The 20,913-nt window shown below is 43.0% G+C and overlaps 1 protein-coding gene across 5 annotated transcripts in view; it reads left to right on the top strand.

Moving 5' to 3' along the window:
* Positions 1-20,913, top strand: part of MAPRE2 (microtubule associated protein RP/EB family member 2) — a 151,143-nt gene that overhangs the window by 53,407 nt on the left and 76,823 nt on the right. The window contains exon 1 of one of the 5 annotated variants that reach the window (XM_026496172.4): positions 3,312-3,602. The exons of 3 other annotated variants lie outside the window; for them this stretch is intronic. In XM_026496172.4, the coding sequence (XP_026351957.1) occupies positions 3,484-3,602 (119 nt within the window). In that variant the 5' untranslated portion in view covers positions 3,312-3,483. Of the gene's footprint in view, positions 1-3,311; positions 3,603-20,913 lie in introns of those variants that run through there. One more of the 5 variants, XM_057313142.1, reaches the window with a different exon arrangement.

Below are 20,913 nucleotides of genomic sequence, written 5' to 3'. Positions count from 1 at the left end.
TACATGTTGTTTTAAAATAACATTTACCACTAAAGAAGGTTTGTCATATGCCAGACACCGTGTTAACTGCCTTAAATATATTCTGTAACTTAATCTCCACAGCAACCGTATGAAACCAGTATCACTACACCTACTTTCTAGGTGAGGAAAGTGAAGCAGCCAAATCTTGAAGATGCGGAGTAACTTGCTCAGGTCTCAGCCAGCGTGCGGTGAAACAAGCAGGGGACCTCAGTGTGCCTGGCTCCAGAGCCCCATCGTAATGCATGATGAGAGGAGCCATTTTCCACAGGGCAGTTGTATGTATGGTCTGCATATATTTTATTTTGGGAATACCTATGTGCATCAGACAAAACCTTAATCCAGAATCAGATGTTCATAGATGCTTTAGCACCAATATTTTTTCTATAATTGATCTATGTGACTGTCCTCACCCTGCTGAGAGGTGGGGAAACAAATGGTTTTAAACTTGCCAATTCTTAGAATTGCAGCCTCTCGCAATTGCCACCGTGTTTGAAAAGCTCCAATTCTTGGGTGACTGTTCAGTTTTTTAGATATCCTTCCCTCTCCCTAACCCTTCTGCCTAACCATACTAAGCCGCTGATTTTAGTCTTTATTGTGCGGGGGCTTACCTTGCCCAATTGGGGAGGGAGGTATTGGGGAGATGCTCCTTGAGGTGGTTATTTCTCAGAGTCTCAAATGGGAAAGGAGGTCAAAGTAAGTCCCTATGGCTGAGAACAAAGCCAAACTCCTCTAACATCTCCTTTTGGGTACCTGCTCTTTCCTCCTTTCATCTCCTTCCTTCATTCAATCGGATTTGGAAGGGGTAGATTCTTTCCTCCCCGTTCCTGCCTTTTCCGCACCTTCCCTGTATCCTACATCCTCCTTCACAAAGTGGAATTTGCCCTCTCTTTTCCCTAGGGCTAAACAGTAGAATGGCTGCCAGCCTACTTGATTTATAGGGAAAGGAATGAAAACACCTCTGTTTAGTAGTTTCAAAGTATTACCCCGGTTACCCCAGTGTCTCAGAGGGTAATCATAGGTCTCTGGAGCTGTCTGGGTCCCTTGATAGTAACATGGCTCATAGCAGTCTTAGAGGAAGATTTACAGGGACTCTTAGATAACCTCTTTCACCTGACTCACTACCCCTCCCCTCAACCCAAGTTCTTGGCCATAATCATCTCCTTCATGAGCAGCGTGGAAACAGTGGGAGTATTATATCCACAAAATAAGTTGATATAGCCAATGAGCTATACATTCAAATTCTGACAAATTTAGTCCCCGTGGTAACACCAGTTATGTCATACATATTATTTAAATATGAGATCATGGAGAAGTAAGTGGTACTAAAGAACCCAAAATGAGAGGATGTACTCTGAAAACATTAAACACTTGATTGGAAGACTGTGCTTTTCACCTTCAGACCATCCCCAAAGAAAGGGGAAGCTTTTGTGAAAGGGAACAAATTAGTAAGGAAATGGACAACCGTGGGGCCAGTAACAGAAATAGTAAGAGGAACTGTAGGTCTTCCTAGTGATGACTACACTCCCAAGCCTCTTTAGTTCAGCGTGCAGAGTATCTTTTACTTATATTTATCTGTGTAGTTTGCAAGTCTTAGGTCTGAAGTAGATCCTTACTATATGGTGGGGGGGGGGAATCTCATGTAAACTGAGATATGGATTAAAAAATCAACTTGTACACTACAAGTCCATTGGAAAGGCAGAAAAATAAAATTACTAAGATGCCCAAAAGAAGAATACAAAATAGAAAAAAAAAAAAGGCCCCCTTATTTAAGATTATCATTACCATCTGGGTTGTGAACTATTTGATTCTAATTCTAGAAGCTTGATGCCAGAAATAACTTATTACCAGGGAGATAGGCTGGAGAATTGTCAGGAATGACAAGGTTGGTTTTCTGGGTTTTTTTTTTGTTTTGTTTTTTGCTTCTTAATATCTATACCACAAAATGATAAAGCTGATAAACCACACAGGGATGTGAAGGGAAAAGCCGTATAGCCTTGTACTCGCTGCTGCATATAGTAATGCTGTCTTTTATACCCCAGTTCTTCCCTTTTCACCCCACAAAACGTCGGAGACCACTTTTGATAAGCAGAGAATCCTTGATAAGCAGAGAATCTTCTCTCTGGGGGAAAGCAATGGACGTATCTGGGGTCTGTCGAGAGTTTATAATCTAATCCACCGTCTTTGCCTAGTACTAGCAATTCTGTTCACAGCTCTTTTCACAGTGGTCATGTTGAGAGTGTACATAAAGTACTTGATTCTTACCTTGATCTATATTTATGAGCTCACATTAAATAGAGATCAGTACTGTCCAATCCCATTGAAAAGCGCATGTCATTTTGATGTTCCAGTTCACCACTTCCTAGCTCTGTGACCTTGAGCAAGTTACTTAATCTCACCAGTTTACTCATTTTAAAATAGGGATGATGCTAATAGTACCTGTCTCGTGGCCAATGTATTTGAAAACTACACTGCAATGATACAGAACAGCTAGAATGTTGAGAGCTTCCAAATACTAAATTGAGTGTTGACTGGTTTAATTCAAATGAAAATAAAATAAATGACCAGGAGTTAATTATCTGTATCAAGAGGCAGTTGAAGAATTTGAATTGGGGGAGTCTTAGGTAACCATGATGTTCTAAAATGGTGACTATTTTTTTTTAATAATTTTTTTAAAAAGCCCTTTGAGGATTCTTATCTGTAGAAAATCTCTTCATTTGCAATCTTTAATCTTCAGATTATTAAAGTCAAGTCTACATTGAGTAGAAGGAAATACAGCTTCCTGTTAGGTTTTCAGGTTTGGGTTTCTTTTGGGGAGGAGGTCGCTGCTGTTGAGAGAAAGGCGGAGGAAGCCGGAAATCTGAACCCTCTTGGTCTGGTACATTTTCTGGAGCAGGCCACCAGATCTTTGTATATTTTTTTGCGACCAGACCGAGTTTAAGTTGAATGCTATAGGAACTTGGTATTGAAGGAGTTAAAGGGTCTCCCACACCCCTCTGCCTGAATCGTTCTTTTGTGTACACAGCTGCAGTTGGAGCACGGGTCGGAAAGGAAATGGTTAGAGGAAGAGCTGGTTTTCAGACGAGGCCAGTCTGCGAGGGGGGCTGGGGGTGGCCTGGGGTTTTACATGCCAGATGTAGGCCTGCCCCGGTGCCTGCCTGGAGCTGCTGGCATGGTCACGCCTCGGCCCTGTGCGAATTGAGGCGAGGTGATGAGTTAGCGGGTTGCTATGGTGACGGGCCCGGCCACGTGACCCGGTGCTGCTGCCGGCGCTTTGACGTCAGCAGCCGGGAGGGCGGGACGCAGGAGGGCGGGGCGGGAGCCGAGCGGGGAGAAGGGAGCCAGCGAGCAGGCGGCAGGCAGGCACGGTCTGCGCGAGGAGCAGCCGAGCGGGAAGACTAGACGCAGCCACCTTCCTCACCAGCCAGCCCGCCGCGGTTTGTTCCCTTCCTCGGGAGTGCGCCAATGCCTGGTCCGACCCAAACCCTGTCCCCAAATGGCGAGAACAACAACGACATCATCCAGGATAACGGGACCATCATTCCTTTCCGGAAGCACACAGTGCGCGGGGAGCGTTCCTACAGGTAATGGGGCTGGCACCGGGAGCGGCGCCGGGCGGGGGAGCTCGGCGGGGGCGCGCGGAAATCCGGCCCGTTATATAATGGAGCGGACACTGCGCCGGGACCGGGCTGCAGACGTGCGTTCGCCAGGGCGCTTGTGATCATTTGCTGTTTCCATGTGTCATGTTGGCTATGCACTGAGGCTTCGCGAATGCAGATGGAGAGCATTTTGTGAATAGGTTTGCTGCCTGCGAGGGGTCTCCTTCTATCTCCTTCCTTCCACACTGATAAAAATGCAAGCATTTTTTCCCCCTTTCCAAAGGGAGACAGGCTGTAGCACTTCCTTTCCTCCTTTCCTTTAGATTTTAAAGGAACCATTGGATAGGCTGTGCCGAAAGGCAGGGAACAGGAGGATGGCGAGAAAAATGTTTGCGCCTGCCCTGGTGTGTGTGCAGGAAAGATGGAATCCTCTAGATTAAGCTGCAGTCTGTGATGTTAAACCGCCAGATTGATGGAGCTTTGTAAGAATTCTGCTCGCTGATTGGTGCAAGGATTGACAGCAGAGGTCACGGTGTCAGACATTCACCAAAATTTTCTCCATAGAACCCATGGTTTATTAGAAAGAGACTGGACTGCAGTGGACCTGAGGAAAACCGGGCGCCGTTAGGCATTTTCTTGGAGTTTATAGCCTCCGCATGGGTGGGGAAGCCCGCCCTTCTTTAAACAGTAGGAAGGTAATTCCTGCTATTTTGCCGAGGTCTGATTTGAGGATGGGACTGATCTTCGTCATTGTATTGTGAGCTTTTTGATTAATGAGTCGGTCTGTATGGTTGGCATCATTTTTACATTAGCATATCTGGCAATATGTTCTAGTAGATAAGCTCATTAAAATTGTTTGCATTGTTTGATAAGGATAACAATGTAATGGAGAATGCAGCTAGAGTCTAGTGCAGCTCAAGGCCAGACTTGAGGGGAGACTGATAGCTTCCCTCATATTTCCTCTGAAGTTCTTTTGTACTGGGGTAGTTATTTTTAAATGTTACCTTGATAACCACTAACAATGCTTTTGCTTGGGGGCAGAGCACACATACCTCTAAAGCGCATCCTCTCAGCTAGTGAGCAACAGGAAATAAGTCTTTTTTTTTTTTTTTAATGCCTTCATCTAAACACTCAGCTGGTATTGTGGGTAGAATATTCAGTGTGTGTAAATATGACATATTTATAAAATAGGACCCAAAGTACCCAACTTCCTCTCTCTCCGAGCAAAGAAACCCTATTTGCTGACTCAAAAAGAAAAATTTATAAGCAACCTTTGCCCTGTCATCTCTGGCAGTTACATAAATACTTGGAGTTAATTTTGGCTGTGCCCATGAGGTCACCAAAATCTCATGCCTTATGGTTCCAACTAATATGTTGACATGGCATCCTTGGAGAGTCCAAGCTCTTGTTATTCTCTTAATATAAACCAAAATTGGTCCACAACGTCTGGGACTCTCCTTTTGGAGATCCTTGTGATTGGAACATTGGGTCCCTTCTCTCCCTTACTCATCCACCTTTCTCTGTGAACATTCCAAAGCCTAAAATAGAATTTAAAAACAAAAACCAAAATCCCGAGTTGCTTTTTAAACCTCACTTATTTAAACTGTTCATATAGGTAGTAAATTTGAAGCCCTCATTTCTTCAGTGATTTAATCTCTGCCACGTAAGTAGCAGTTGCTTTTAAGACAGAGTTCGAATTTTACCACATAGGCCAAAGGAAGTTGCCTAGTTGGGTTTTATTAGTCATATGAAAAAACTTGAAATGGCAGTGGAAAATGACTTGGTTGGAAAGGTTAAATGCTACCTTTTGGTGATAAAATATTGCTTTAAAGTAAAAGCTTAGTTACCTTTTCAATTCATTCTAAGTTATTTTCATTTCCTAAATTATTTCCAGTTTGTTTTCTGAGTCCCTGTAAATGTTACCTGAAATTATATGAAAGAAAGAAAAAAAAAACACAGCTGAATTTAAAGAAAAGACCTGACTGGAGAAATTCTTAAGTCAGTAAGAGCATTATTGCGTTTGTATTTTATGTAATAGGATTACTGGACGCCATAGTGGGAAGTGTCATAGGTTAAATGAAGAAGGAATCCTCCAAAGTTGTACTGGTATTGTATTATACAAAGGGTGTATGCTGAGACAGATGAACCTTATGTTTTCTTTGGTCTGCTTTGCTTTCAAAGTGGATGGCCAATGTAGTATAACTCCCACTTAGTTTTTTGAAGGGGCATAGGGGAAGGAAAAATGTGAGACATGTTTCTATCCAGGAAGTGTTCCATAATTATTTTGGCATCCTGAGGCTGGAATAATATTGCCATTTAATTGCTGAGGAAACTTGGAAGGTACTGTGAAAGCCCAAATAGAGAAATTTAACCAAAAAATTTTTGCTTTGGTGGTGGGTTCATTATAACCCTCAAAAATGACATGTGCTGAAGAGTTCACTTTGAGTCCCATGGAGGGGTCAGCCCAGAGCCCTGGGACGATCAGAGGGAACTCTCTTCCTGATTCCTTTGCAGACTTGTAGGTAGGATTCCAGCAGGTCCTTTACCTTTGGTCTCATTTTCTGTAGTTGCCCATGACACCTAAGATTATCTCATTGCATTCTTACAAAGTCATTGTGAGGTTAACTTCAAACATTTAAAACAAAGACTTTCTTAAAAGATCTGTATAGATAGAAGAAGAATGTGGTTATTACTGAAAGGGGACTCTTCCAGGAGCTCCAGGCCAAAAGGTAGCACAGGTGAGGAGAGGAGAGAACACCTAGGGAACAGCACCGTTCTTTCTAGTAATGTCATGTGGCCACTCTCTCCAGCAAACAACCTTCTTGTCCTGACATTTGCACTAGATTGTTTATAGGGAAGGGTTCAAATATGGTTCATGACCCAGATATCTTACTCCAGGTATCTCTTTGTGTAAACCGAGCCCATTTTTTCAGCCCGGATTAGAGGGTGGTGCACTGTTATTGAGACCCATGTGAGCTTTGATTAGAAGAGCAAGTTACCTTTAGGAAATTATCCCTCCAGTAGTAATTTCAGTCGAAAGGAGCCAGTGCAAAAATGGCTCAGCAGAGCCGTATGGATGTTTCTACTGTTCATGTCCACTACTGTGTGATTGCCTTCTTGGACCCAGCTTCCTCATTGCATTTACGAGCACTAGAAATCCATATATTTTAAGAGCTGCTTAAAAAGTAAATGTGTTGTGGGCCATCTGAGGTGATAACACTGTTTAATTCACAGAGCGAATGAGTCGGGCTCTGGCTCTCCCTGGAGAGGCTACTCCCTACGGCTCTGTTTCATGCAGATGCTAGTAGGAAATGAGATTTATTAACTGGCCCTCTGCCCACTGTATCTTTGTTTGCATACTCCAGTCTTTTAAGAATGAATGTATAAGTCCAGAGGACTATTTCCACATGGGTGTTTGAACATGCGACTACAGTAGCATATGTTTCTGAATACTAAAAAACTAAACAAAAAAAAAAACAACCCAAAACAAAACCCCAAACCAACTTGGCCCCAGGAAACAGGCTGTAAAGAAAGGCAAAACTAAAACTTAAGCCTAAGACTTTGGCTCTCCCACCCAACTTTGCTGGTTTTGAAAAGTGAACTCTTAAGAAAAACAAAAAGAAATATTGTGTGTGTATAAAAGACAGTTGTGAACGCGTGTCCCCTTTAACAGAGGCTGTTGTAACTGGCTTACTTTGACCAGATTGTGGGTTTCAGATCCTTGCTCCCTAGGTCAGCAGCTGCAGACTGGGGAAGTCTAACTTCACTTGTCTGTTACGTACATATTAGTATCATCTAGGTTTGCTGCTGTTTCTAAAAATGGCGATTTTTGTCTTTATTATTTTTCTTTGTATTTGTAAAAATCAAAGGATTGCCCGATGCTTATTAGGTGCCTAATTTTTAACTTCTTCTCCTGGTCCTTTGTCAGAACTTCTGTTAAGGGTTTGTTCTGGGCACATGTGCTGAGATGCCCACCCCTCCTCAGCAGTGTTTGTCACTGGTTGTATCTCTTTACAGTGGGCTATCTTAGCAGAACAGTGGCTTGAGATGGTCCTCTGAATTAAGAGGTTGGTTTCCATCTGCCCTATCATTTCTGTATTGGTAAGGACCCCTTTAGATTAACGGAGGGGGATGTATTGGGGCTAATCTAAGTATTCCATTTGGTTTAGAGAATTTGACAAGTTTTTCAGAGTCTACTCTGGCCAAGGTGTGTGCTGGATGCCCCATGAGGACCTTGAGTTCCAGCAAAGTCAGGTGTATAAGCAACTCCTTTTGTAACAGATTTACCTTGTTGTGAGTATTTGGTTTGGTCTAATAGCAAAAGTACTTTGCGTTTCCTCAGTCCACAGTGGCTCAAAGAAGAAAAAGATGCCCCCAAAGCCAGTTTGCTATAGGAAGCTAAACAATGTGGAAAACCAAACATTTTGGTGAAAAGAGTATAGGCTTTAGAATCAGTTTTCACTGGCCTGGCAAAGTGCATGTTGGGCAGCAGTGGAAGATAAATAAAGCCGGGGCATTGAAAGACAGGCAGGGTAGTTAGAACTTGAAAACTGAAGGCCACTGAAAGCTCATTAATTGAAAAACAGCATAATGAAAACAGAAGTGCATGCTGGAATTTATGTCCTGATTCAAAATGGGAGTTGAAAAGAAAATGGGAGTCTTCCAGTGCCCCACCCTGGAGGGCCAGAGTTACCAGAGAATACTTGATTTGCCATGAGAGCATTCTCCAGCCCTACCATAGAGATCTAGGCAGATGTTTCCTGGTTTGCGTCTTCTCTCCCTGAGTAGAAGCAATCAATGCAGCTTCACACTGTAACAGGGCTGGCTCTTAGGTCAGACGGTGGCTTCTGTATTTGCAGGAGCCCACTTCATAATTAGCTATAGAACTTCAGGAGGCGGCTAGTGTATAGAGCTTACAGTCTTCCAATCCTTCTAAACTGAGAAGCAGGGCGTATGATACTTCATTGTGAAGGATCCTTCTGAGTCGTGTAACGCCATAAAATGTACAGACGTAACTCTGATGCAGCTTCCTGGAGCGCTCCATATGGCTGTGGTGCCAATTCTTTACACGCCTAGCAGGTGATCCCCTTTATGGCAGGTTCTGGAGAAGACAGTTGAATCTGGATTGAGTAGATTTGTTTACCTTGAAATTTTGTCCATTTCACTTCAGAGGAAAAATTGGCTTGTTCCTCTCCTGTGAAAACTACCTTTTTTCATAATGAAATATGTTAGAAAAAAATATATATAGTTAGAGTTTCAATCTTCCTGACTTTAGGCTGTCATTCAGCTCTCAGCCTCTGAACTAAATTGGCTGTGTCCTACTCCTCTAGTATCTTACGCACTATTCCAGCAGCCCTTATAACACTCCACACACATCCCTATCAGTATCCTATGAACCTTGTTTCTTTTAAGATTTTATTTATTTATTTGACAGAGCGAGAACAGCAGCAGCAAAGGGAGAGGGAGAAGCAGACTCCCCTCTGAGCAGGGAGCCCGATGTGGGGCTCGATCCTAGGACCCTGGGATCATGACCTGAGCTGAAGGCAGATGCTTAACCGACTGAGCCACCCAGCACCCTGAACCTTGTTTCTTAGTTCATTTTAAAATTCTGATTGTTTATCTCAGTATTGGGGCCCCTTGGAATTTATATTTTGAAAGAATTCTTTCAAACTGGAAACCTATAATTCACATAAGCAAAAACTGAAATTACACACCTTTTTTTTTAACCCTATAGCATAATCAAAGAAATTTCTCCTAAATATGTTTTTGTTAAAAAGCATCCCTGAGGGCGCCTGGGTGGCACAGCGGTTAAGCGTCTGCCTTCAGCTCAGGGCGTGATCCCTGCGTTATGGGATCGAGCCCCACATCAGGCTCCTCTGCTATGAGCCTGCTTCTTCCTCTCCTACTCCCTCTGCTTGTGTTCCCTCTCTCGCTGGCTGTCTCTATCTCTGTCGAATAAACAAATAAAATCTTTAAAAAAAAAAAAAGCATCCCTGAAGGTGATCGTTTATTTTAATGAAAATAAATAGTGGGGTAAAGGTTAAACAGAGTTTTATAGGCCACCAAGAAATAATTTCTTAGTAGGTTACTAAAAAAAAAATACTTGTACGTTTTCAGTGTCAGATCTCCCCTGGCTAATTAGAATTTTGCTCACTTGAACCAGGACAAACTTTCTTCTTCAGGCATGATTTTTTTGTTTCTAAAAGAGTAGAAGGTGGTGGTATATACATAGGATAGTGAAGTTGATGGTTCCTCTTAGTGACGCTGTCCTTTGTGTAATTTAAAGAAAATACAGCTAGAGCTCAGTCTTTGTTATTTTCAGACCTGACTTGGTTCAGGAGGGAAAGTATGTCAAAAGAATCAGATTTTGGCCATGACTTGGGACAGAAGAGGAAAAGGGCAGGAGATTTGAGAGAGAGAAGTAGGAGTTAAAAATACATGGTGTGCGTTGAAAGAAATCTATAAAACTTGTGACCTATTGTAGAGAATTGGTCCCGGAGCTTATGGCCAGTGTTTGTTGTTGCATAAGCCTGAAATTCTCTTCCAGTGCTCTTCCTTAGATTTCTGTGATCCCATTTTTTTTCCCCTTAGGAGTACTATTTGTTTTTGTTTTGCTTTGCTTTAAAGACATTAATTTTTTATTTAGTGTCAGCCTATCCTGGGAAAGCCCTGAGATGTAACTTGTCAAAATTTGCCAGAGGCATGAACATGTCAGGGAGGTTTTCTCAGGGTCACAGTTTTACTCTGATTATAAATACTAGTATCCCTTTATTTAAGAGCCCCCACTCCTTCCATTCCTTGCAGGGTTTGCATTTGGGGGTCAACAAATCAGGAGAAAGGGAAGCTACTAAAGTGGGCTCCACCCCCCACTACATCTATTTCCTTTTTGTCTTTTTGAAATACCAAAACATGTTTTCAAGTTGTTGCTAATGTAGCTTTTTAAATTCGCACTTCTGGATTTTACACAGTAATGGAGATCTAAGCCCAAATTCCCACAGTCACTTAAGGTCTCTATTCTTTCAGCAGCCTTAGTGGTGTTCCTTCTGTATGCCAGGCCCCACAGCTGGGCTCCCAGAGTGCAGGGGTACAGAATGCACAGCTCCCCCTGGAAAAGCCCCTGGGGTGTCAGGAACAGTACTTGATGGGGGGCGTCTGGGAAGGGGGGAGACCCACACCTGACTCCCATAAAGTAATTTTGTGATCATTGTCCTAATACCCAGCAGTGGTGCGGGTATTAGTCCTGTAATTTTCAGAGCTTTCGGAAGTGGAGCATGTACATGGAAACTGAGTACGTGTGTCCTCTGAATGTACGTTTTCACGCAGCCACGAGGCACAAGTCTGAGCACTGCTGAGTGCCCTGCATGGTCAAGTTCCTTCACCCTGACAGGAAGGCCCTTGAGAAGAGTAAAAGGCTTCTCTCTTGTGATCCCCAGATATTTACGACCATTGCATTGACTGTCACTAGGTTAAAAATAGTACAGTATGCTATTATGCAAAAATGAAAGTGAGAACATATATTCCCATTTACTTGATGTGCACGGAGAAACTAAATATATAATCTAATAATGGTGGGAATTAGTTAAGTCCATGTGTACCTTTTTGTTGTTTTTTTTTTAACTGGCATTATGTAAATGGATTGCCTAGTCGTGGTGGTTCATTTAACACTTTAGTAGCACGACTTTAAAAAATTAGTTTTAAGTTTAACCACGAGGTTTACATGCTCAAGTATGCTGGGAAGCTTCTCCACATACTCAAGGACTTACTGAGGTCACGTGGATGATACTAAAGATTGGCCTAATGCGGGTACTACTCTTCGATTAAAACAACGTCGCAGGTCACAAATGAAACGTGCCCCTCCAGCGTCTGCCCTGAGAGGCTGCACTCACAGCAACCCATAGTCCGGATTTTGTTTCATTTTCTCCCGGGTGCCCTGGAGCCGCCGCCTGTGTTGATCTGTGATGTGTCCAGCCTGCTTAGTATGCTCTGTGGATATCGTACTAACTGCAAAATAATCCAGTCCTCTGTGAGATTTCTTTCTCGATCCCCTCTTTGAATTTGTTTCCTTCTCGTTGGAGCACCTGCCCTGCGCATCAGGTGCCGTGCAGGCCCTAAAGCTGGAGGTTACGTGTCCCGGCCATTTTTGTAGCCACTCTGCTGTGGTCCTCTGGCCTCCCCTGCTCTTAGTCCAGCCTCCTACCTTCTGGAAGTTTTTGAGCAATATCTGGCCTTAATGTGACCCCTGCGATAGTGCCACGCCGCCGGCAGGAAACCAGACATCTGCATTCACAGTCCCTGCCTGCTCCAGCCCCCTCACCCACCAGTCTGGGTGAAGGCTGAGTGAATCCCCATGGAGACTGACCAATTAAGAACAAACAAAAGGGGAGCTTTGAATGCATGATCCCAGCTATAGGGACCTGCTCACCATCAATAACCGTGAAATAGAAAGCTTGTGGAGCTTGTGGGCTGAATGTCTTGCTAGCAAAGGAGGATGCGGGAGAGGGGGTGCTTAGAGGGTGCAGCAGGGAGGGGCTTCCCAGGTGGGTGTGCCAACCTGCCTGCCACCTTCCTTGCTCCCTCTCTTCCCCTGTCTGGGAGCAGAGTAAATCAGCCCCTCTAACACTAGCCCTCCTGGAGGCGGGGGGGGGGGGGGGGGGAGGAGAAAGAGATGAGGGCCATCCGCCACCTAGGCAGGGGGTGATGGCAGAGGGAATGGGGACCTGTAAGTCTTTACAAGATCCCCTAGTAGGGCGGCTAGCGATGCACAGTTAGTTGAAAAGCAGGTTTGGTGTTTGAGAAGCCAGATCTTCTCCCCCTAGGATTTCTGACGGCGGATAGCATGGTCATAACACTGACTGAAAGGTGTCGGCGTGAATAACAACGAACCTATTTCCAGCTGCGTGGTGAGTGTGTCACTGCTACCTCACCTCCAGCTCAGAACGTGGACGGGACCGAGAAGGTGGCCTGCACCACCCAGCACCTCAGCTCCTACTCCATGTGAAGACCAGTTGAGGTCTCTGAGTCCCAGGTTGCTGCTTGGAGAAGCAGGGAGGTGTCACGGGCCAAAGCTTGGGCTCTGGCGAGAGATGGGCTCTCCATGCCAGCGCCACCCCTTTCTTACTATCTGATCTAGGGCAAATTTTTTAACCTCTGAAGCCTCATTTTCCTTCTGTGCAAATGGAAATAATAATAGCACCAACCTGGGACGCCTGGGTGGCTCAGTTGGTTAAGCATCTGCCTTCGGCTAACGTCATGATCCCACGGTCCTGCTCGTGCGTGCGTGCACGCACTCTCTTTCTCTCTCTCTCAAATAAAATCTTTAAAAAAAAAATAGCACTGACCTCACGGAGTTCTTAATGGGATTTAAATGAACGGTGGAATATAGAGCATACCAAGTTGTGACTGGTGCAAAGTAAAGGCCTTCTATCACGTCCGCTAGCATTTGGAGTTCCAGTCTACTCTGTCAGCCTTCGTCCATAATCCTCTTGTGATCTCTGTGGCCTCAGTCCCTGGCACGATAGCTGGCATGCAGCGGATGTTAGTTAAAAGTCCAAATGGAATCTGCAGAAAACTTCAAAGAGATTACACCATAGCCTTTTCCCCTCTATCAACTCGATGAAGGATTAGCTTACGAACAGTCAACTGCATCCGTTTAGAGCGTAGGATGCAGTGAAGTTTGGCAGCTTATATGCCCTTGAAGCCGTCACTCCCCGCAGATGCCCGGTGCTCCTTGTCCACAGCCCCAGGTAACCACTGCCTCACTTCGTCACACGTGCTGCTTGCTTACGTGGTCCCCGTGCAGCAGGTCGTGTTGGATGTAGGTGGAACCAAACCGATTGTGCTCTTCGGGGTCTGACTTTTACTCAGCATCATCTCGAGATTCATCCGGATTGGGTTTATCCGCAGGTCGTCCCTCTTTGTTGCTGAGTGGTCAGCCGTTGTGTGGCTGTACCATATTTTGCGTATCATTCACCAGTTGATGAACATTTGGGTTGTTTCCAGTTCTTAGCAAGTATGAATAAAACTTCTATGAATTTTGACGCACTAGTCTTTATGGGAATAGATGTTTTCATTTCCCTGGGGTAAATACCTAGGAGGGGAAATGATGGAGTCATAGAGTCAGACTTAAACAACAAAGGTCCAGAGTGGTTGTGCCTTCACGTTCCTGCCAGCAGTGTGTGGGAAAGTTGCTTCACACCCTTGGCAGCACTTGGTCTTGTCAGTGTTCTAAACTTTGGCCGTCCTTTCAGATGTATAGAACTATCTCATTGAAATTTTAATTACTATTTTCCTGGTGCCGAATGATGTTAAGTATCTTAGGTGCTTATTGGCCTTTGGTGTATCTTGAGTGAAGTGTCTGCAATCAGTTGCCTGTTTTTTTGAAATTAGATGTTTTATCCTATCAAGAGGACTGTTTAAAAAAATCTGGATACTGTAATGTAGTCTTGTCTGAGATTTTAATGGATATGGGTCTTGTGTTCTTAACCTCCATATAAACCCCTCAGGAAAAATAGTTGATCTACATGGTCTTCGCCTACAGTGCCTTTTCCGGCAGTTAGGGCCAGCTCCCCGTGAGTATATATTCAATGATTCTATTAAAGTAGATCTTTAAAAAGTAAAATAACAGGATCATTCTTCTAGTTCAGGGGGGAAAATGACCACCCTACCCACTTTAAAAGTTGCATATGAATGAGTTAAATTTAAGAGCTAGGTTTTCTTTGGCATCTTGAGAGCTAGGGGATGCTTTTTTAATTCTGTGGAGAAGAACCCAATAATTACATAGATACTTTTTTCTTTGTATTGCATGTCCCCTTAATGCTGGATCAAATTTTCCACTCCTATGTTGGAAGAAAATGTGTGTAGAAATGTTTTCTTCTTTAAAGGTAACAAGGAACAATTTTCATACTTAAAAAAGTTTGCCCAGGGTACTTCGAGGGAGGGAGGGAGGGATAGAGAGAGAGAGAGAGAGTGTGTGTGTGTGTGAATTCAAGGCAAACATCCCCCAACTCTCGTCAATGCATTCTCATTCTGATTTGGCAGCTTTGTCATTGCCAGTTTGATTCCTAACTTCTGGAAACCCCTAAGGAATAATTGGCTTAAGTAGAACTGAGAAACTGGGAAGCTAACACCCAGTAAGGTCTTCGGTTTACCTGAAGGGTCAACTAAGGGACCGTGTGATTTTTGAGAGAGTGGGGAAGTTTAGCTTCCAGAATTCTGGCAGCTGAAAGCCAAATTTCTTAACCATGTGTGTTTCAAAATTCAAAGATACTGTAAAATATAAGGTCGTTTATGATTTCCCAGATGCTCTAGGTCTACTAGTAGATTTTGTGAGTTTAACTTATTTCATCTGTCATTTATTCATCTTATTGCAAAATCTTCAGGCTAAATTCCGGATGAGTTGCTGCTTCCATGATGGCAGTAATGTCTTGCAATCTAGGTTACAGATGATTATTTTCTGTGTTCTGGTTGGGACTGAGTGGGTCACAGCCACTCAGATATCACTTGAGAATTGAGTGTGTTCTTTTTGCTTTAATTGAGGTTGTTCCATGAAAGGAAGCCAAATACCATTAGACAGGACATCCTGTGGTTCCCTTAGCTTACGATGGCCAAGGACAGGATTTTTTTTTTTTTTTTTAAATATAAGATGATTTCTTGTTTTCTTTCCTGTTAAAACGGGAGCCCAGAACCAATGATGTCCATTTGGCTTTAAGGAGTCTAACAAACAACTGAACCCTTGCCAAACATCACTTGAAGAATTCTAGAACGTAAAAAAATGTCCATGTCTTTTTATGTGAGCCAACAATGATTTGGTCATTATTAGCAATTAAACGACCACCAGTTCTGTTGTATTGAAGTAATAATTAACTGAAGAAGCAGAAATGACCAAACTGGAAGTTCTTGGAATTAAACATGCTACTATAAAAATTGTGGAATCTGGTACATTATGGTACATCTACCTACACGATGAAACGTAGTGCAAATATTACACATGAAGAAGATAGAGAAATGTTCACAGGGGCGCTGGGTGGCTCAGTCGGTGAAGCGTCTACCTTCAGCTCAGGTCATGATCCCAGGGTGCTGGGATCGAGCCCCTCATCAGGTTCTCTGCTCAGTGGGTGCTCTGCTTCTCCCTCTCTGTGCTTGCTCTCTCAAGTAAATAAATAAAATCTTAAAAAAAAATGTTCACAGTATGTTAAGAGAAACAAGCTGACTAGTACCAAAGTATATATGTATTGTATTGGTTTTCCAGGGCTGCTGTAACACTATTACCACAAACTAGGCGGCTTGAAATTCATTCCCTCAGTTGTGAAGACTAGAAGTCTGAAATGAAGGTGTTGGAAGGGCTGTGCTCCCTCTCAGGCTCTGAAGGGGAATCGTTCTTTGACTCTTCGTGTCTGGAGGCCCTGTGTGTTCCTGTTACTGCCTCACTCCAATCTCTGCCTCTGTTACCACATGACCTCCTTGTCTGTGTGTCTCTTTCCACGTGGCCTTCTTAGAAAGACACCAGGGCCCTAATCCAGTATAACTTCCAGCTAATTACATCTGCAAAGACTGTTTCCCAATAAGATCATATGCTAAGATTTCAAGTGGATGTGAATTCGGGGGGGGGGGGAGGGCTGCAGTCATTATTCAACCTATTACATGTATATAGATGTATGTGTGTGTGTGTGTATGTACATATATACCCATTTTTATAAGTGTGTATAAAATTGATACACATACCCCACACACTCCTATAAAAGGTAAAAGAGGTCTTTAATTTTATTCCTTTCTACTTTTTTTTTTTTTAAGATTTTATTTATTTGACAGAGACAGCCAGCGAGAGAGGGAACACAAGCAGGGGGAGTGGGAGAGGAAGAAGCAGGCTCATAGCAGAGGAGCCTGATGTGGGGCTCGATCCCAGCATGCTGGGATCACGCCCTGAGCCAAAGGCAGACGCTTAACGACTGAGCTACCCAGGCGCCCCTCCTTTCTACTTTTTCTATAGTGGAAAAAATACTGATTTAATATAAAAGTATTTTTTAAATAGCACTTTGACATCTACCTTTAAAAAAAAAAGTTTTTGTTTTTAACTAAACTCCTACTGAGTTTGTTTTCTTTGCCTCATCAAACTAAGAGACAATCTTAAAATAATCTTTTGTAGCATATATACACACATAAATATGTGTATGAGTCAGTATTTTACAGTATTAGGTTTAATATGCTTATTAAACTATAATAGTAGGTAAAAACGAGATAATGTAAAGTAGGGCTTTAAAACATTGAGTAAACCAGTGTAATACTTGGTGTCTGATTTAAGTCTGGGGAGGCAAGAAAAAAAAAGTCACACTCAATTGTTGAATTCACATCTAATTTCTGAAATGTTTTAAAGTCTCTAAATCAAATTAATCCTAGAAACTAAACCTAGAAACTAGGCATGGGGACAGGATGGGGAGGCACTTTACCAAATTTCATTTGTTCGTTTTGGCACAAATACTGGGTAAGTCCTAACACACACATCCACTCTAGAGCTAACTTCATCCACCCTTCTTATTCTTTAGACTTTCTTGTCTATAGTAGGAGCCCTAGTTATTTAGCCAAATGGTTCATAAGGGCTTCTCCTAAGTAATTTCCTTTCCCTTAATTAGTGCTGAATGCTCATTAATCACTTGTTTTTCTGTCTTTGAGTATCTCAAGTTTAACAAAACAGTCTAAACTCAGTAGAGACCACGATCCCCCATATGTGTTAGACAACAGCAGTATATTAAATTTTGTCATTTGCTCCTGTAAGTCCTCATAACAAAGAACTGCAGAATCAGAAAGGGAGGCTTCAATTCAAGAAACTTCCTAGCTTCCACTCTTTACCAAACCCAAGAGTTTTACCATGTATCTGGTCCTGTTATTTCTGTACCCAATTCAGTTTGGACATAGCACAGTTTTTATCCATTCTTGACTCAAATGCTCAATATCTGTACTTCACTTTGGAGAATCATAGTGTCAACACACTGATGGGAGAAATGTTTTGACTTTCGACCCGTAACAAAGCGATAGACGGTGAAGTAGAAGGGTATTGCAAGGTGTGTGTGTGTGTAAACTGATTTTTGTTGGGTACATCCGATTTAAAAAAAAAAAAAGTCTGTGGGTCTCTTCATTACAGTAAATAAATAGTAGAGTCCTGGGATTGAGCCCCGCATCAGGCTCCCTGCTCAGTGGGGAGCCTGTTCTCCCTCTCCCTTGCCTGCCACTACCCCCTGCTTTTGCTCACTTGCTCGCTGTCTCTCAGTGTCAGGTAAATAAATAAAATATTTAAAAAAAAATAAAAATGATTTTTACTGTAATACAGACCTTTGGATAGGCACTAACCTCTAAGAGAAATACCAAGAGATTAATTTTTAAAATAGATTTCTCTAAACATATAGTCAAGATTCCAATTTAATGTCTTATTAGGGTTAAAAAATTATAAGCAGTAACGTATGTGGTCTCTGTCCATTTTGACTAAACTAATACAAAGGCGTATTGAGAGACTGGAGTCCGAAATAAGTAGTAACTAGAAATGTAAAGTATGGTGATTCCTAAAATATTAGCATGGCTTATATGTTACAGCTGGCAGGTTTTTGAGCCAAAAATCGTTCCCAGCAATAAACTAAGTAGTCACCCAAATCTCTACATTTCAAACTCTTCTTCAGGAAAACTCATTTGGTTGAAGTGAAAATGTACAAGAAGGCCTTGGTAGAACTATAAAAAGGAAAACTGGTTTTATTGAAGAGCACAACTGTGTCCCATTTGGAGTTCTTTTTCCTTCCCACTTACTCTAATGACATAATAGAGTAGAAAGGGGCTTTGTTGAGAGAATCAAGAATCCTAGAATCAGCTGTAGCTCCAAATCCCAGTTCTTCCACTCAGTTGTGACTGGGCACAAGTCAGTCACTAGACCTGAGTCTGTGTGTCTTTTCCCACATAATGGCACAAAAGCAGTAGCTATCACGTAGCATTGTTGTGAAGACAAAATGAGAAAATGTGTCTTAGCTGCTTCCATGAAGAAAAGGACATCCAAAGAGGTGAGGTGCATGTGTCCCAAGTGTTTATGAATCTGGCCGTTAGTCCCTCTGATTTCCTAGATCAGTGCTCTCATGAAGCTGCAGTATAGCCACTGAGCTTTTCATGTCCGCGTTAGAGACCTAAAAAATGGCACATTTCTCTACGTGATTCTTTTTTAGATCTAAAAGACAGAGGCCTTGAATCCGCTCAACCCTAATGTATTCCCTCCCAACTATCAGGTATTGAGCTAGAGACCTACATAGGCTGTTGCTTACGTGGTAGATTTCAGGCACCTTGTGAATTTCCCCTCCCCAGGAAACTCTCCCACACTTTCCTTTGTTGGGCATTGACTTTTTGTTGTGCACCCACTTTGTGCCAGGCACTGCTTTAGACAAAGGAGAGACAGCAGTTAACAAAATATATTCAATAAAGTATCTCCCTTCATAGAGCTTACATTCTGGGGGACAGACAACAAGTGGAGGAGACAATAATGAACTGTGTTAAGAGCACAAAGGGAAGAACAGGGTGATGTAGGAATAACTGGGGGAGGCCACTTCAGAGGGTGACAGGGAAGGCTTGCTGAGGAGTTAACATTTAAGCTGGACCTGAAGCATGAGATGCAGCCAGTGGTGCCCAGTGCTGGGAGAGCCCTCTTTGCCTGAGGCCTTGCGGGATTAACCTTGACACTGTCATCCCTCATTGGTTTTTCTGTTACCAGAAGGTTAAGAAAAGGCAGACAGCTAAAGATGCTAAGGACCTGGTGAGGATCAGCAGTACCAAGAGCACACAGTAGCTCAGAATCAGGAGGGGGCGGGTGGGCACTTCCAAAGAAATTCACCTACCACACAACTGTGCCTATTGTTGGCATGTTCATTCAGCCATCACATATTCTTCTGCTTTATCTTATGCACCTAATTTTATGCGTGATGGATTAATTATTGAGCATGATTGCCCACCATGGTGGGTGCGACACCCATGCCTGAAAGGCTGACCTGGGGTCATGCTGAGGGGTGGGGAGGCTTGGGACCTGACTGGAAATGACTTGGATCATGGGAGAGAGCTAAGGTCAGGGTGAGAGGGAACAGAGCCAAGTAGGGCTGGGAAAATAAACAGAAGGCATATGGTCAAGAACGAGTGGATGTACTGGGAGCCAAGTTGGGGGCGGGGGGGGCACTGAGCAAAAGTTGGTGCCCTGAGGAGACCAGCCAAGCCTTGTGGCATGGGAATGAGCTCTGGGTCATTGAAATTATTTTCAGAGCATGGACCGAGCCACCCACTGTTTGAAACAGATGGACGTTTAAGCAGATATAATCAGCTATAATCAGCTGCATTTCTGACCATAAGAAGAGATGTATGCCTCTGTGTGTGTGTGTGTGTGTGTGTGTGTGTGTGTGTGTGTGTGTGTGTTTATGGCCTTAGCCTTTTACTCTTCCGTTATATGCAGCTGAGTTTCATATCAGTGAACATCACAAATGCCACCAAGAACTGTTTTAGAATTCAGAAATTTCTTCATTCTTGGGATAAAAGCCAAGTTTCCGAGTCATTTCAGGGCCATCACTATTGACTCATTAATTCCGAGTTTGAAAAAACCCAAACCTATATATGCTGTTTTGAAAGTTGCATTTGTTTTGCCTCCTAGCAGTATTGTGGGCAGTCCCGCTAAGGAAGCGCCTCCTGAATAGTGTCTGACGGAACTGACCCAGATAAAGACGAGGCTGTTAAAATGGACCTAGATCTCCAAGGCTAACTCAGAAGGAGTTCTGCAGGTGGTTGGACAAATCTGTGTTTTCATCTTCTCTTTTTAAAGAATAATACTTGGAATACATGGTGATATGGCAAGAGCAAATTTAATCTGTTGTGTGTTTTTTTTCTTTAATAGATTTTATTTATTTATTTGACAAAGAGAGAGAGAGCATAGGGAGGGTAGCAGAGGGAGAGAGAGGAGCAGACTCCCTGCTGAGCAGGGGGCCCAATGTGGGGCTTGATCCCAGGACCCTGGAATCATGACCTGAGCCAAAGACCGACGCTTAACCGACTGAGCCACCCAGGTGCCCCAAATTTAATCTGTGTTTTTAAAGTAACAGTTAATGGTAAAAGAGATGAGCACCTTGAAAAAGTATATTCTGTTGATTCGCTCTGAGAGATGGCAGTTATTAGCTGGCGTTAGGACTTCGGATTGTCACACTAAATGAAACTTTGTGCACACGTTAAAAACATTATCATTAAGCAGCGACTGATACTGAAGAGTCCATTAATAATTCCAGTGGTTAGCCTGCCTAGA

This window comes from Ursus arctos, unplaced genomic scaffold (genome assembly GCF_023065955.2).
Source record: "Ursus arctos isolate Adak ecotype North America unplaced genomic scaffold, UrsArc2.0 scaffold_17, whole genome shotgun sequence".
Classification (NCBI taxonomy): domain Eukaryota; kingdom Metazoa; phylum Chordata; class Mammalia; order Carnivora; family Ursidae; genus Ursus; species Ursus arctos.
The sequence above is the reverse complement of the archived record's forward strand: the minus strand, read 5'-3'. Positions and strand labels throughout refer to the sequence as shown.